This window comes from Aythya fuligula, chromosome 25 (assembly GCF_009819795.1).
Source record: "Aythya fuligula isolate bAytFul2 chromosome 25, bAytFul2.pri, whole genome shotgun sequence".
Classification (NCBI taxonomy): domain Eukaryota; kingdom Metazoa; phylum Chordata; class Aves; order Anseriformes; family Anatidae; genus Aythya; species Aythya fuligula.
In genome coordinates this window covers 3,679,773-3,696,713 of record NC_045583.1, presented here as the reverse complement: position 1 = coordinate 3,696,713, position 16,941 = coordinate 3,679,773, and the positions used below count along the sequence as shown (strand labels likewise).

The following is a 16,941-nucleotide window of genomic DNA, read 5'->3' as shown; positions in this document are numbered from 1 at the left end:
CTGCCTGGAAATTCACCTTCACATCATCTTAACGGGAATTATGTAATGCCTCGGGGCAGAGCAAACAGCCAATGACTGCTGACAAGCTCATGCAGAATGTAAGAGATTCTGGCAATTTCACCTTAAGGAGCTCCACAGAAAGCCAAGGCAAGGCTCCTCACCTGCTCTTGCTCACTTGTTCACACCAACAGGTCCAGCAGCAAGTGGGAGAAGTGCTCAGCAGAGGCTGACTTGGTTTGCCTTACTGCTGGGACACCACGAAGCCCACCCCACTTCCCTGCATTGACAGCAAGTTTAAGTGGCATGGGCAAGAGACAACACAGACCACAAAGCCCCTGGCATCCCAACCAACACCTTGCTCCGCCAAGTGAGCCCCGTCCCTGTGTTCCCCAAAAAGCCCACGGCTGTGAGCTCAAGCCCTGCTCTGCCTGCCTCCCCAGCCAAGGAGACAAAACCCTTGCAAACCCTTTGGTTTGGCACCGCCTGCCACCAATGACAACGCAAGGTTGAACACTTCAGACATCTATTCCTGCCTAGTCGCCAATATTGACTCAAAGCCTCTCGTTGCAAACACGATTTTGAAGAAGAAAAGCCATCTAATCTTGTTCTTCAACTGCTTTGGCAGCACCACAAAATGGCACAGCCTGATAATCCTCCCTGATAATCCTTGTGCCTCCTGATGGACCCTTAAGGTTTATCATGTTGGTATCATTTTTGTGATATTTTTATCTACTCGGGTAATGGTTGGGCATCTTTGTTGACAGAAGACTAGCACGAAAAATAAAGAAGGGTATAAAAGAGGGAAGCAGCCTGCCCCAGATCAGTTCTGGTCAAAGATGGCCAAGCTCACTCTGCTTACCGGTAAGTCCTGCTTCCCAGCTTACTTCTTTACCTTCGTGACAAGTATTTGTGGCTCTCGCTGTTACACTGGGGAGTTTGAGAAGTTCTTTGGAATTCCAGTCTCTTTACTCTCCTTTCAAAGAAAAAGACATAGCAGCAACTTTCAGAAGGGATTGTTATATTTTTCAGTACTGTTTGGGAGGACAATTTATGCATTAGAAATGAATGTATTTCGTTGTTGTTTGAAAATGAAAAACATTTTTTAAACAAAACAAAACAAAAAAGTACAAGTGATCAAAACTCTGCACTCTGACTTCTTCAGGTTGTTTTTGATGCTTCTACCTGAAATTGTTCCCAAATTGCATCCACTTCCATATGAACACTCAGATAAATGTGCCTAAAGAAACACAATGATTACAATCTGGGGTACAAATTACATAAAGTTCAGCGCAGACCTGATCAAGAGCTTGGCATTACCTTGCTTCTCAAAGACTAATCCCACACTTCTTTCTTCCAAGGTCTGGCCCTCCTGCTGAACGCCCAGATAGGTATGTGCTCCCTACCCCAAAACAACCCTACCAAACCCTTTCCACCATGTGCATGTATGGGTGCGTGGAGCAGGCTTACCAGCCAACTCTTCTACAAGAGGGAAGAAGGAGGCAGCAGCTGGCCAGCACGCAGTGGTTCTTAGGTCGTAATTTACACCTAAGAGCAGCCCAGGGAACTGTTGTCTTTAAAGTGTGCACTGAGGGATGGTTACAGGGGATAATGCAGCCTCGTGCAGCTAGCTACCTGGCCAGCAGGCACAGGAGGCCACCTGCATTGCCCACACACGTTCCCTCTGCTCTCCTCGATCCCTGCCCCATCTCCTCTGTGTCTGCAGGCACTGCCTATGTGCTGTCATGCTACTTCACCAACTGGGCCCAGTACAGGCCTGGCCTGGGAAGTTTCATGCCAGACAACATCGACCCATGCCTGTGCACTCACCTGCTCTACGCCTTCGCTGGGATGTCCAACAACGAGATCACGACCATTGAATGGAACGATGAGACCCTCTACAAATCCTTCAATGGCCTGAAAAACCAGTACGTGGTGTTCCCTGGGTGATGGCAGTGCAGCCCGTGGGGCGAGAGGTGCTGAGGAGAAGAATCAGAGAGGGACGGGCAGGGAGGGCTGCTCAGGCTGCCAGCACAGGTCCTCTGTGGTCGGTGACTGTTGGTCAGTGTGCTCTGGACATGCCTGTTGGGTTTCACACCACGGCATCACAGCCTACGAAGGCAGCTGCATCACAGTTTCCAGGAAAGCAAGAGCACTGTGCTCGATGTTGGTCTTTTCTGTAAAGTCAGAAATAGCAATCCAACAGTGTGGCTTGTAGCCAAACGTGTTTGTGTCCTTACCATTGCAGGAATAAAAACCTGAAGACTCTTCTTTCTATTGGAGGATGGAATTTTGGAACAGACAAGTAAGTTCTTGCCATCTTCTACCCAAAAAAGAGGGAGAGGAAGAAAGAGGCCCTGACCAAGCCCCAACTCTGCCCTCCTCTGCTCCCTAGGTTCTCCACAATGGTTTCCACTCCGCAGAACCGCCAGACCTTCATCAAGTCCGTCATCAAATTCCTGCGCCAGTACCAGTTTGATGGGCTGGACATTGACTGGGAGTACCCTGGCTCCAGGGGCAGCCCGGCTCAGGACAAGGGTCTCTTCACTGTCCTGGTGAAGGTAGGAGGACACAAAGGGGCTGCTCAAGGCCTCTGCTCTGCACAGCTTGGTCCAGAGGAGCCCTGGGGAGCTCTGAGAGCCCACACTGAGCCCTGTTCCTTGGCATCCCCCAGGAAATGCTGGCCGCCTTTGAGCAGGAAGCCAAGCAGGTTGGCAAGCCCCGTCTGATGATCACGGCTGCTGTTGCTGCAGGACTTTCCAACATCCAGTCTGGCTACGAGATCGCTGAGCTCGGCAAGTGAGTAGCAAGCCCCCAGGTCCACCTTCTGTGACCTCCTTCAGGCCATTGCTTCCAGCACTCTCCCTTCCAGCAGTTATGGGATGCTCTGACATTAGCTGGCAGAAACCAAGCCCACTGCCTGCAGAACCCCCGTGCTTTATGCAGGGCAAGAACTCCTCAGGATGAGAGACTCGTCCCCACCCTTAGAAGGCTTCTCCAAAGGGATCCTGGAGAAACGTGGTCTGCAGAAAGTGGGGGCACAGCCAGAGGGGATTAGTTGCCAGGACTAAAGGAACCTCCTGGTCTGGGTGAGTGAGCTTGCCAAGACACAGACGCATGCAATGTTCTCCACAGGTACCTGGACTACTTCAACGTGATGACTTATGATTTCCATGGCTCCTGGGATGCACAAACTGGGGAGAACAGCCCTCTCTACAAAGGCCCAGGTGACACTGATGGCAATATCTATTTCAACGTTGTAAGTATAGTTGAGGAGCCTGTGTCAGAAATGTCGTGCCTGTGATCAGACCAGCGATGATCATTTTCAGAATTCACCATCCTGCTTACAAATCCTGGCACAGGCTTGAACTGTGATGCTTTTCGGTAGGATTACGCTATGAACTACTGGAAGAGCAATGGTGCCCCAGCTGAGAAGTTAGTTGTTGGATTCCCCACCTATGGAAACACCTTCAGACTGCAAAACCCATCCAACAATGGTCTTGGTGCACCAGCATCGGGACCTGGACCTGCTGGACCTTACACACAGGAGGCTGGGACACTGGCTTACTATGAGGTGTGTGTAATACCACATTTGTGATATTATTTCAAACAATTTCACAGAAGAGACCCGTGTAACTTTCTAAATGTCTACTGCACACAGAAAGTTGTCCATAGAGATTCAGAAGAGAAGTCGATTTGCCCAGTAGATAGAATCAGTGCCTTAAAATAAATACCTTGCTCATACAATGTGTGTCACCACACAGTTTAGCAGGGAAGGTTTGAAAGAGGAACAGCCTCTTCCGAAATATACATTTGATGCTTCCAGTACTTGGAAACGTCAGTAAGTGAAATGACTTCTATTATTGGTAGCGCCCACAAGGTAAGAAGGAGTGCAGCGGGGAATGCTACACTTGATCTTTTCAAAGGAATACGTCTAATGTGCCCAAGTAAGCCATGGAAATTCTTAAGCTCATTTAACAAAATCTAGGAAAGATGTAATTATTCACAGGGACCAAATTAGCTGCACAATTCTAAAGACTAAAGTCAAAGAAATGACATTGCCCATTTTTGCGTGATACTCAGTAAATTTCCTTCTCTTGGCCCTTCTGCCCAGATCTGCACTCTGCTGAATTCTGGAGCCACCCAAGTTTGGGATGCCCCCCAGGACGTGCCCTATGCCTACAAGGGCAACGAATGGGTTGGCTACGACAACATCAAGAGCTTCAACATCAAGGTACGGTGGGGATGCGGCTGTACGAATCACACTCCAGGAGCCCTTCTGCAACAGCAGCTCTTGGACTAACTGGGATTTCTCCCCCGGCACTGCACAGGCTGACTGGCTGAAGAAGAACAACTATGCAGGTGCTATGGTTTGGGCCATTGATCTGGATGACTTCACCGGCACATTCTGCAAGCAGGGCAAATATCCCCTGATCACCACCCTGAAGAACGCTCTTGGCCTGCAAAGCAGCAGTGAGTAACTGGAGAAGCGTGGCCTTCTGGAAGGGGACCCCGTAACTCATGGCTGATGCAGGTCTTCGGAGGCCTGAGAACCTTTATTTCTAGGGACTTCGGGGATAACAATTTTCTAGAGATTGCCCTGGGAACATCCCTTCACCCCGCATCCACTAGGATAAGAGTGAGATTGTAACTGGCACCTGAGTTGACATTTTTCAAAGGCCCAGTGTGAACCTAGCCAGATTTGGGGGCACAAAGGTTAAAGGCTGTTCTGCTGATGCCACCCCAAAAGGGACTGTGGCATAAGGGCAGTGTTGGGAGAACCGCAAAGCAAAGATAAGCCCTGTTCTGCTTTTATTTCAGGCTGTGTGCCCCCAGCTCAACCCAATCCTCTAGTGACTGCAGCTCCCAGTACTACAAGTGGAAGTGGAAGTGGAAGTGGGAGTGGGAGTGGAAGTGGAAGTGGCAGCGGGAGCGGGAGCTCGGGTGGCAATACTGGTGGCACTGGTGGGAGCGGATTCTGTGCTGGCAAGGCCAACGGCATCTATGCAGATCCGACCAACAAGAGCAAGTTCTACAACTGCAACAACGGTGAAACCTACGAGCAGAGCTGCCAGGCCGGGCTGGTCTTTGATCCCAGCTGCTCCTGCTGCAACTGGGCATGAAGACTCCAGGTCGATCACAGCAAACAGACCCCTCTCATCCAGTTCTGTGGATTAACAATGATTAAATAAAGTGTTTTGCAAAAGGAGCAATCTGCACTGCTTGACTCGTCTCGCTCTTCATATTTTGATGCTCCCTGATTCTCTCAGTATTTACACTTGTGCTCCCTGAAGGCCTGATTACACAAGGTGGACTTAGTTCCAGTATGACTTTTTCCAGGAGTTTCCTGCTGTTTTACCACAACAGTGAAGCACAGGGAAAAAGACAGGGAGCAGACAACAGGGCAGATCAGGCTGTTCCATGAAAGAACACAGAGAGGAGGGTCCTGACTGCACAGCCTATAGACACACTGCTTCCCCCACTGACTTTGTGCAAACGGCAGCTCCTGGGAGCAGGAGGGAGCACGGTGCAACCCACCAGGCTTTTATCAAACCTCCTCTTTTTCATGTGTCCTTCAGGCACTGCCATTGCCTGCATTCCCTCCAGCAGGCCTCCCCGTGTCTATAGCAACTGCAGTACACAGACATCCTTCACGTCTGACCAGCGGCATGGATGCACAGAGGAAGCCCAAAGGTGAGCCCTGAGAGGTGCAGGCAGCAGGGGGTCTACGGCATGAGGGCTTTGTCTGTCCAGTGGCACCAGGCTTCCCCAGCAATCTTCTCCACAACCTGCTGCTAGGCACCTCTTTGCTCAGGCAGGGGAAAAAGAAGCCTTTGTGGCAGCAGGGAACATTCAAAGGGCAGTTAATAAGGGGAGAAACAAGGGGACAGCTGGCCTCAGAGAGCTGTGGATACTTGAGAAGGAAGAAAAGCAGCAAGTGGTCATCTGCAGGTGGCTGAATCACACCGCTGGCATTTCCCTCTCCTGGTCTCACAGGTGCACAGAAGATAATCTCATTTGGGTCCTGTCAAGATCGGAAAACATTTCCTCTCCACCATGCCCCAGACAGGTTGGGGATCCAGCTAGGAGCCATCAAGGGAAACCCCCTCCTTGGGCCAGGCTGTTACGAGAGTCAAGAGGTAAGTTGTTTGACTTTTATTCTGCAAGCTTTTCCTTCACAGAAGATGCACATTATAAGAAAACTAGCACTACAGCCAGCCAGACACAGAATACCCCATGCCTGCCCTGCAAAGCCATTGTATAAGGTTTGCACATATACCTTGAAAAATAAATTCTCCTTCTGGAAAAGTCACCTTCCAACTGTACCAGTCCTCAAAACTCCAGCTGGCCTAGCACTCTACATTAGTGAGAAATTAGAAGAATGACATCTGCTGCTCAGATACTACTCCCATTCCCCTGATGCAAATGGTGTCTTAAAAATGTTAGTACGATGTTTTTGCTTTTGAACCACAGGAAAGCAGCCTCAGATACTCATGGGGAAAAAGAATACTGAGCACGAAAGGCTACGTGATAGGAGCAAGAACAGCCCAGCGATTCATATCAGAGCCACAGGTAAGAAAAGCACATTTCAAAGAGGCAGAGCTGCAGCTTTACAAGACGTTTTAGGCTGATCCTACCACAGACTAACAGTTGTGATCATGTGTGCTGGGGTTGCCTCCAGCTTAAAATAATGGTAGTCATAGATCTCCCTACAGATAGCCTAGTGGTAAGTGTTGAGCCTGGAGGCTGATCGCCAGTTGCTGGAGCTCTGGCAACGCTGACCTATGGATTTGTATGTACACATTCCCTTGTCACACACACATAGATGTACATATTGAGGCAAAATCAGGCCTGGAACTCAGCTGTACTACCTGAACAAACCCAATAGGTTTCCTCGCCTGGCTTCTGTAAATGTTAAAGAATGCAGATTTGAACTGCTCTGATTTCTTTATGCTATCTGGCTGGATTTAAATGCTGCTCAGAGCATTTATGAATAGCTTGCAGAACAAAATCTTCTGTATTGAAATCTCTTTCTCTTACAGACTGTGACTCCCGACCCAGGAACGTACCAGTCATTCTGGAATAAAGACCAAAAATGCCAGCCTGCCCATGCTCCATTTTCCACTAAGACATCACGATTTCCAGATAAGCCTTCAGATAAAGAATTTTTCCCTGGGTAATATAACTCATTTTCTTACACTTTCAATAATAATCAGGAAGACTAGAGTAGAAAAATGCTAAGACACAAATGGGAGATGGGTAACTGAGTTCCCAATAATGCTTTTTAATCTTCAAAATCTCCTTTGCTTTAGTCTTTAAACTAGCATGAAGACTACAAGACCACAAGAGGCATTTCTCCCTTGGGTCAAAGCAAGGCTGGTAATTTTCCATATTACAAACATCATACAGGCCCAGAAATGAGATATTATGTCCCTATTTTCTTTAGGCCTGGAACTTATGACACAGACAAGCAGTTACACAAGAAGATCACTTGGCCGATGAAATTTGGGTCTCCAGACTGGTCTTTAGTGCCAATGCCAGCAAAGAGGATGCTAAAAACAGAGGTACAGAAGGTACGGACAGATGAGGGGATGTTATTCCCAGCTCAGTGCTTCCAACAAAAGAAATCAGATGATTACTTAAACACATTTGCACTATCTCTTGTCATCCTTTCCTGTCTGGCCTGCTGGGTATGTAGCTGGAGTAGCCAGGGGAATGAGATAGACAGTGTTTTTCTGTCAGAAAATGCCAGTTTACAAAAAAAAAAAAAAAAAAAAAGAGCTACACTAAGTAGTTTGCTTTAGAAGTTTAGTTTCCAACCACAAAGTGAGAGAATCAGAGGACAGACGTCTCTGCACAGCTCTGCTAAAAAGCAAACATTTCCAGTGTGAAAACATTGGCTAAGGGACAGGAAAACTGCCTGGAAAACCAGCTTGCAGTTCTCAGCAGCACCTCACGTCTTCCTTTTCTGCAGCAATCATCATTGCTAATATCTAACAGCTACTAGTTTTCTTTCAGCTGATGGTGGACAGAGAATTCATCAAGCATCGGAAACGTGTGGCCTACCTGAGTTTGTATGAGAGCTGAGCTGAGAAGCAGCCACGGTACATCCAGCAGAGCTTTCAGCCCGCTCAGCTCCCAACCTGCTAGTGGAGATCTTCACCTGCACTCCCCTGTCTCCCCAATAAAACCTGCTCGAAAAGAGGCATTTCTTGTTGTTAACTGTGCTTACTTGGTGCAGTGCCTGGTCTCTCCTGCCCCTGAGGGTGTTTGGTACCACTGGTGCTGGTGCTCAGCATCCTTTGGCCCTGCTTCCCTCAGCCTTTGGCCCAGGCGGGGCAGCCGCCATCTTCTGCAGGTCACAGTGGAGACACCTAACATGGCCTCCCCTGCCACAAGGGGCTTTTACCCCGCAAACCCAGCCCTTGCTGGCAGCAGAAAGGCACAAAATTAACTTCTCTCAGCTGCCATGTGCCTTCCCCAGCCTCCTCGCCACCATCTCCTCCTCTCCAGGCTGCGCAGAGGGGTTTCCCATCCATAGATCTCCCTCTAGCAGAACAAAGCTCCGCAGCCTGAAGAGAGCTGAGAAACGCGGGGTCATACGTGGTACAGCCAGCACAGCAACTGTATTAAACTAGCAGACAGTAAACATCCTGGGTACAGAGTGCTGTGCTGAGAACAGCCAGCCCAGGTGGCCTGTGAGAGGTACTTGTGCATGACCAGCATCATCCCTACGGACAGGAGCTGTTCTCGAGCAACCAACAAGCTGCTAGTCAAGAATCTGGCCACAAATAAAAATAAATTTAGACTGAAACAGGAAGGTCCTGGTGTTTACCCTCAGGTGTCTCGGTAATGCACAACTCCGGCTGAAGGGATTTCTATAAATATTTGCAACCTGCCTTCACACACGCGCTGATCAGACTCGGTTCAATCTCAGGGGAAAACTGAGAACTCACAGTATTTGTACTCGATATAAATACCAATCACAATGCAGGCTTTCAAATTTTCCAGGTCTGTTTAGCTGTGCCTGCAGCAATTTCACCTGTAGTCCAATTTTGACTGTAAAAACAAAACATTTTCTTCCAATTTCCCACTTTCGGTCTTCAAGTGCTCTTGCATACGCAGTGCAACAGCTGCTCAGGGCCTTTCTTCTCGATGCACATTGGCCCCTTCCCTCACAACCACAAGAGGATGCTTTGTAGTTGCAGCTGTCAAAATGGGATGTTGTTGTTGATTCTCAATTGCCCCTTTTGGTGCAATCTTTCGAAGGAGGGGTTGCGACTCACTGGAAATTGTACTGCCCTAAGACCTGGATGTTATGTCTCCGTTTCCAGCTCCATCATTGTATTCATGGCTGATACTGCACACTTCACCTCTATCTAACTTTATTTTATAATCGGGACAAAAATACATGTGTAAGAGACAGATGTAAAAGCAACTAAAAAGTACCTATGATTCTGTGGTCTTTTTCAACCATGTTCCACCTGCAGCTGGGGAAACCTTCTTATAAAACTTTTGCAAAACTGATGGTATTTCAAAAGGTACCTTGTCCTCACTGAACATATTTGTAATGAACCAGAGTTTTTGTTGGAAAATTCCAAAACTTCTTACTAATCAAGTGTTATTGTAGAGAAAGGAGGAGATACAGAGGAAAGAACAAGACCTACCACCTAGTGAGAATATCAGCAGACCCCAGTGAACATACACTCAGGCTCCATTCAGGTGTTTTCCCACTCTTTCTGAAACTTTAAGGACTCGGTCAGTTTTAATTGCAGAAGATAATTTTTCTTTTATTACGATCATAAAAATTCCTGTTTTCACTCTGCATTTTCCCCTACCCAGCGAGGGATTTTGTCATTATGAAAAACACCTAATCCAAGTAAAAAAAAGATATAAATTTTTATATATACATATATATATATACAATGTCTTTGTACATTTTTTTTTATTCTGTACAACCAAGGCACCGGCAAAAGTGGCAGTGGCACATGCAGGACTTTTTTGCTAGAGATACTACTTCAGATTGTTTGGCAAGAACACTCCTATTCTCACTGAAAGAATTCCTCCTCGTCTTCCTCCTCCCTGGGTGATGGGGGAAGAGGGATGTCTTCACTGAACGGAGGTGAACATGTGCATACAAGACAACTCTGATCTTCCCAGTGACTGCAACAGACTTCCTGCACTCAGATGCTACTCCAGGAAGCAATAAACTGTCTGGTAATGTGTAGCAGCCAGTCTTTACTGCCTCTCTCAGCACCACATTTTCATCCAGAAGTGCAATCTTGTCTACTGCTTAAAGCAATCTTCCATTCAGACTGGACTTGCATGAAGGAAAAAAAGCTGATGGGTAGTATGGACTACAGAATCATTTCGTCATGCTTGGGAGACTGGATGAAACAACAGGAGTCTTTTGTCAAAGGCATTCAACCCATATTTTCCCTAAGCAAAGGCTGAATGAAAATTAAAAGAAAGGCCTCCAGAACTGGATAACAATTACAACACTCCCACCAGCAGTTATTTTCACTTCTGCAATAAAGGCTCTTCTCTGGGGGAAAAAAAAAAAAAAAAAAAAAAAAAAAAAAAAGAGCAACTTCTGTTGATAAAAGCTCATATCTGAGAAGTGACACAATTAAAAAGTGTGATCAATAGCATGGCCCTGCAGACTGTAATCAATACAGATTTATTCAATATTCCAAGTTTTTCAGCAAGCATCTTTCAAAACAGCTGGTGGAGGCGTGAACTCTCAAAGGACTTGTGTTGTGTTGAAACTAACAATAGAACTGAAAAATAGCCCGAAGCAGCTGTTAAATCTTGCTATTCATACTGCTAGAAAATAATCTCAAAGCAGAGCAGGGTAAACACCACACTTAGAGCTTTTAAGTTAGAAGTGCAGCTGCAGTCAGAAAAGTGAGAATAAAATGCCATCTTAGCTCTGTATTTACACTTCACTCTCTTACCAGCACATCAGATGCCTTTAGTTTATAAAAGAAAAGTCTGTTTGCTTCTACCTGCCAACAACCCAAAGAAAGAAACCTCTCTGGGATTCTTCTGTCTCTTAATTCATGCTCCTTAGATTATAAGGCCAGACAGGGTTGATTACAGAAGTTTCTCTTCTAGCCTGCGAGACAGCCAGAAATGAATTATGCCTTTGTGTTCTGTAGAGCCTGCTGGGAAGCACTGTGCTGCAAGAACCTCGCCTCTTTGGAGAGCAAATCTCTCTGACAGTGAGAAGAAAGCAAAGTAAACGAGACAATTCCCATCTGAAACCTGGTGGCCTTCACTGCTTTTAAGGCAATTGACCATTGACCATTCCAAATCAGCAGGAGAGCGGAGGGGAAAGAGGGAGCACTGCAAACTGTGCTGAGAGTGTAGTTTGCTAGGCAGACAGTGATCATTCCTCCGCTTCTGCCACTCCATGGGATTGTCTGTCTTGTCTTGCTCCATGGTGCCTCTCACCCGCAGCAGCAGAGGTGACCCCAGAACAGTCAGAGAACTGGGCTCCTCTTTCTTTTAGCAGCCAGCTGACTACGTTTCACTTCTTTCTGCGGATCTTGGGCTTTTTTACTGGCCGGAGGTAAGGGTTGTCTATCACGTTCTCTTCCCCATTCCGGCTGCCAGACAGGGAGGTGTTCTGCTGTAACACTGAAGCATTCTCTTTTTCAGGTCCTGAATCATCCTGGCATATTAAAAAAAAAAAAAAAAAGGCATAAACAACCAAAGTTGGGCTAAACAAGGCTTTAGAAGTTCAAACCACAAAACCTATGGGCAAAACATAAAAGATAGTCAAGATAAACAGCAGCACTCAAAGAGCTGCATTAAAGGTGAGGGAGGACTCCTGGGTTTTAATACAAACAGATCCCCTTTGAGAACAGCACAGGATCCTGGGCCAATCTCTCTGCTCTACCACAGAATTGAAGTTGCACTGAAAGCTCATTACCCAACATTAGATAACCTCATTATACATTTCACCCTGCAAAGAGTCAGAGAACCGTGGCAATGTTAGTCATTTACATCCGGTAAAACACAACCCACTTCACCATTTTTCCACCCACTCTGCCCAGCTGCAAGGAAGACAGACAAAGAACGAGGTTTCATATGTTTACGAGAGTCAGGCCCGAGAGACCTCGATCTCTGAAGGTGGGCGTACCGTGCTCATATGCAGGGGAAGGTTCTCTGTGTCTGTCTGGTCGTCTTGTTCAGATGAATCTGTTTCTTCCATTTGCTGCATTTCCAGCTCCGAGGGGAGAAGAGCTGTCAGGTAGGGAACAGTGAAAGGCCTGGCAGCAATCACTGGGGAAAAGAACACAGTCAGCAGGGTGGGAGCAGGCTCCTCAGCTCAGAGATCACAAAGTAAACCAGTTACAGTGTCAATAAACTCTTTCATTGGTTCTGGTTTTGAACAGAAGAATCGCACACTACGAAAGTTCAAACATCTCCCAGGCATCACTCAGTCCCCCTAAAGGTAACACCAGCATCTGTGCTCCCAGGCTTGGGAAGGAGGGAATTCTTATCACTGCTTTACAGGCAGAGAAACATGACAACCTCCACTGCCTTGCACAGAAATGTGTAAGAGAAGAAATGGTTTGTGCGAGTTCCGGAGGGTCGGACAGGACTGGAACAAGCACGTGAGAAGAGCTGTCAGCCAAGGTCTTCTCCACCATCAGAAGAAAGGGAGTCTTTGTTTAGAGTGGAAGCCTACCATGTGGTTTTAGCATGAACCCAAGGTTTTTATCCCTGTTTAAAATAGAACATTTGTCATTTCCCTCCCTTCCAGTGTCTCAGAAGGCTAACCACAACACAATCCTTCAGCGCTCACCCCCTGCAGTAACAAGAACTCTGCTGGCACGTACGCTCTGTTAGACAGCTGTCATTTACAGCACAACGTTTCCGAGATAACTCACATGGGAAGGTGCTAACATCATCTTTGAAGAGACTCTGTGTTTCTCCCGTCTTGGCCATGAAGCGGGTGAGAGCTCTTTCCACGTCACGCCTTTGAGACGCTGCCTTTTCCCGTAGGACTTGGTAATCGGATACCGGCTCTCGGTACGTCTGTGGAGCAGGGAGGAAAAACACACACAGTTACTGGATGCAGGGCAGACAGCTGACATTCAAGACACTACTAGGATGCAAGTGCTACAGGTACGTGTTGACTCCCAACATGTACAGATTTTCAGAGAGTTACAGATGTCAGCCAGCCAGAAATCTGCAGCAGGGACAACTCACAAACAACAAGCGAGGTATCGAGCCAGAAGAACCAACATTCTGGACTAACACTGCAATAAAACTACGTATACTGCTTTCCTGGTGTCACTGACTTCAGACGGACCCTAAATGGCACAGAAGGCTCTTGTCACTCACGGGTGTCTTGATGTAGGTGTGAGGATCCGGAAACTCAGGGAAGTGGCCAGGGATGTGGGATGGATGCGGCTTGTTCTGCCCAGCTGTCAGGGCTTTGGGAGTCACGGGCTGGTTTGTCACAGGAGCTACAGTTAAAAAAAACAACAAAGAAACACAAACACAAATCAGCCAGCAGCATTCTGCCACGTGGTAGGCATGCAGAAGCACTAGCCTGTACTGTGCTGCGACCCAGGTCTCCAGGTCCTACAGCAGGGATACGGCATATCCCATGAGCTATAATTTCAGGTCGTGTTTAGCATCCCAAAATAATTCCTCGACCCCTCTCTCCTACCCAAGGAGAACAAAACCTCACGTGAAGTGAGGATGCTGAAGCAAAGGCAACTGATCTGGCGGAGGACACCCATCCTTCGCCTATTACATGGTTGTTACAGGATCCGTAACACAAGCTGCATGCCCGGGAGCACTGGGCTGCATCGTCCATCAGAAAAGCAGAAGCTCTCTGGATGCCAGCAGCCAGAAATGCCAAATGATTCCCTGCAGAAGAAAAGAAAGGATTTCTCACGTACGGGCAGTGATGACCATCCTCTGGGAGCGCTTTGCATATGCAGGAAGCGTTTCAACATTGAACCCTGAAATACAAAAGAAGAGGAAACAGAAATCACACCAAGGGTTTACGCTGACAAAAATCCCTTCTCCTAGGCTTCTCCACAATTCTGCCACAGGCTCCGAAGTACATGAGAAAGAAAATCGTGTGCTCTGGATGCATTCAGACTGCATCAACAGTGACATCCAAGCACCCGCATGAGGCCTAGAAGAGCGGGCACCACACAAGCACCAGAAACATCTGGATCAGATTTTCCTGCCTGCACAGCACACCCGAATCTCCTGCAACGCACGCAGCTGGAATCGGTGGGACGAGGCAACTACTCACCCATTTCCACTAACGTAACCACGATATCGGAGAGCGTAGGCTGCGTTCTGGCTGTGTGCTCACAGTAAGACTTGGCGCTCCTTCCAATTTCAGAAATATCTGGGGGAAAGAAAAAGAAAACACACTATGTCTTCAGTTCAGGCAGAGCCCACACGTGCATCACCCAGCCCTCGAAGTCAGCCCAAAGCCTGAATTTTTAGCAAATCTAGCTAAGAAAAAAAATAGCTCCCAGAATCTAGCATCTTGCAGCATGAATATTTAAAAGTAAAGGAGGGCCAAAGGATGGAGACACTGATGATCAGAAAGTCAGGTGTCTTCCACAAGTGCAAAAGGCAAATCTGCTGCACAAGAATGAAAAATACAAAACCCAAGCACCTCGATTTCAGAACGTGGTGTGACCTGACATCGGGGCACGTCACCCAGAGAAGTAAGAGCAGAGCTGCCAAGCGCAGTGCTACTACTACAGCCTACCACTCACCAAATGTCTGGAACTTTGTTGCTTCTCTGTTTTGGCAACATCTCAATATGCAGAGCTAATTAGGATACCTAAGGCCCTCTGAGTATGATAGGCACTTCAGACAGACTGCTCACAAAGAAGTCTGTGACTCTGTGTCTGTGCTCTAGCCACCAGTCTGGCCTTCTGCTTTTGGTAACATCATGAACATAAGAGAAATGAAAACAAACAACCAAAAAAACCCATAACAGAACAAAAAAGAGCAAGAGCAAAGGCAAATCTGGAAAGCAAGGAACAAGGAGCTTCAGGGGACCAACGGGATTTTGCCCCAGGTCGCCCCCAGGATGCTCACAGCTCTGCAACATCTCCGTCAGCGTCTCCACCGCCGCCTTTTCAGCGCTCTCAAAGCCGGCTTCGGTGAGCAGGGAGCTGACCACCACCTGCAGAGTCCTCCTCCGAGCCAGGTAATAATTATCCGCCGGCGTGGTTGCGTGCTTGCTGCCTGACCTCTGCGGACACAGACCCACACCTTGAGCCCAGAGCTCGGGGAAATGAAGCCCAGTTCCAGGGAGCAACCCCGCCAGTGTTCTGCTTGCCCAGCCCCAGCTCTCCCGGAGCTGCTCCCTGAAACCAGCACCCACGGGGCAGAGGGCACTGAGCCTGCCCTGCGCCCCCAGGCAGGGCCACCTGCACCCTGCCAGCGCTCAGCACAGGCCCAGAGGTCCCCCACTGCACAGGTATGCACACTATACAGGTCTGTATGCCTAGACACATACATATCTGTGCATATATGCACACAGTGCACATGGAGATATGCATGCACACATTTAGAGACGTGAATGTACATAAACACCTCCGAGTATATGCATGTATACACACTACATGTAGATATGCATGCACACATGTATAGATATGCACATAAACATCTTCCTGGATGTGCATGTATGTACACCCTATACATGTATACATGCATACGCATCCAATAGACACGCATACACATCTATACATATGTGCATAGGTAGATATTACACGTGTCCATATGCATACACTCATATGTACATAGATATCCACATCCACACATATACAGATATATATAATATATACATACATATACACCCACGTCCACACATATACAGGTACATACACATATATACACGCATATACATCCACACTGACACATATACAGGTACATACACATATATACACACATATACATCCACATTGACACATATGCATCCACACTACACATGCACGTGTGCATACACACATCCAGACATGCGTATACATACAGACCTACACATATATGTGTATATGCACACACTATACATGTACATATGCACACATATATACATACTACATATACATATACATCCACATCTGCACACACACATATGCATACTACACATGTACATATGCATACTCACACGTATAGGCATGCACACACATCAACATCGATATATGCACACACTATACATGTACATATGCACACACACATACACATACATGCACATATACATCTGCAGACACACATACACACCCTACACACGCACATACACACACACAGACACGCCTACACATACACACCTGCATGTATATGCACACTACACATGTACATATGCAAACATGCATAGCCATGCAGACACGTACATCTATCTGTGTGCACACACACACGCTACACCCGTGCACACCCATACATGCGTGCACACCCCCGAACTGCCCATGCACTCTCTATTTGAGCGCGGCCCCTTTAAAAAAAAATCCCGCCCCCGCTCACCACCGTCCCGCCTCCCTCTCCCCCGCCCAATCAGAGCGCTCAACCTCGTGCCAATCACCACCCGCTGCCTAGCCCCGCCCCCTCCCTCCCTCCAGCCAATCAGCGCCCCGCTCCCTTCACCCCCCCACACAAATCCGGAAGCCCCCGGGGCAGGCCTCAGCCCTGGCGGCTCCGCGAGCAGCCCGAGCCGCTGCCGTTTCCCGGAGGCTCCCCCCTTCCTCCGGATACCGGCCCGGAGCAGCGGGGGCCCCGCCGTTACCGTGCCGGAACCGCCGGGCGCCGTGTCGGCCATCTTGCAGGTAGGCTGCGCTGTGCGCATGCGCGAAGGGGCATGGCGGCGGCGCGGGGGGCGCGCGGGGCATTGTGGGGGTTGTAGTGCGGCGAGGAGGCACCGGGGGGGGGGGGGACGGGCGGGGAGGGGAAGGG

At 48.0% G+C, this 16,941-nt stretch overlaps 3 protein-coding genes across 3 annotated transcripts; 2 read left to right on the top strand and 1 right to left on the bottom strand.

Moving 5' to 3' along the window:
* The first annotated feature begins 836 nt into the window (after nt 1-836).
* On the top strand, nt 837-5,120 carry LOC116498860 (acidic mammalian chitinase-like). Its single transcript, XM_032203324.1, has 11 exons — nt 837-861; nt 1,359-1,388; nt 1,724-1,925; nt 2,246-2,302; nt 2,393-2,558; nt 2,672-2,796; nt 3,133-3,256; nt 3,386-3,571; nt 4,112-4,231; nt 4,329-4,470; nt 4,819-5,120. The coding sequence occupies exons 1-11, from the start codon at nt 837-839 to the stop codon at nt 5,118-5,120; spliced, it is 1,479 nt and encodes a 492-aa protein (XP_032059215.1).
* A 546-nt stretch (nt 5,121-5,666) lies between these two features.
* PIFO (primary cilia formation) lies at nt 5,667-8,085 on the top strand. Its single transcript, XM_032203014.1, has 6 exons — nt 5,667-5,691; nt 5,995-6,137; nt 6,472-6,570; nt 7,041-7,174; nt 7,445-7,571; nt 8,017-8,085. Exons 1-6 carry the CDS (start codon nt 5,667-5,669, stop codon nt 8,083-8,085), a joined length of 597 nt encoding a protein of 198 aa, XP_032058905.1.
* Nucleotides 8,086-10,539: 2,454 nt separating this feature from the next.
* On the bottom strand, nt 10,540-16,807 carry TAF8 (TATA-box binding protein associated factor 8). The gene is made up of 8 exons (XM_032203144.1): nt 16,775-16,807; nt 15,094-15,250; nt 14,288-14,386; nt 13,923-13,985; nt 13,357-13,481; nt 12,900-13,047; nt 12,146-12,288; nt 10,540-11,674 (listed from the first exon to the last, which is right to left on the bottom strand). The coding sequence occupies exons 1-8, from the start codon at nt 16,805-16,807 to the stop codon at nt 11,531-11,533; spliced, it is 912 nt and encodes a 303-aa protein (XP_032059035.1). The 3' UTR covers nt 10,540-11,530.
* Nucleotides 16,808-16,941: the final 134 nt, after the last annotated feature.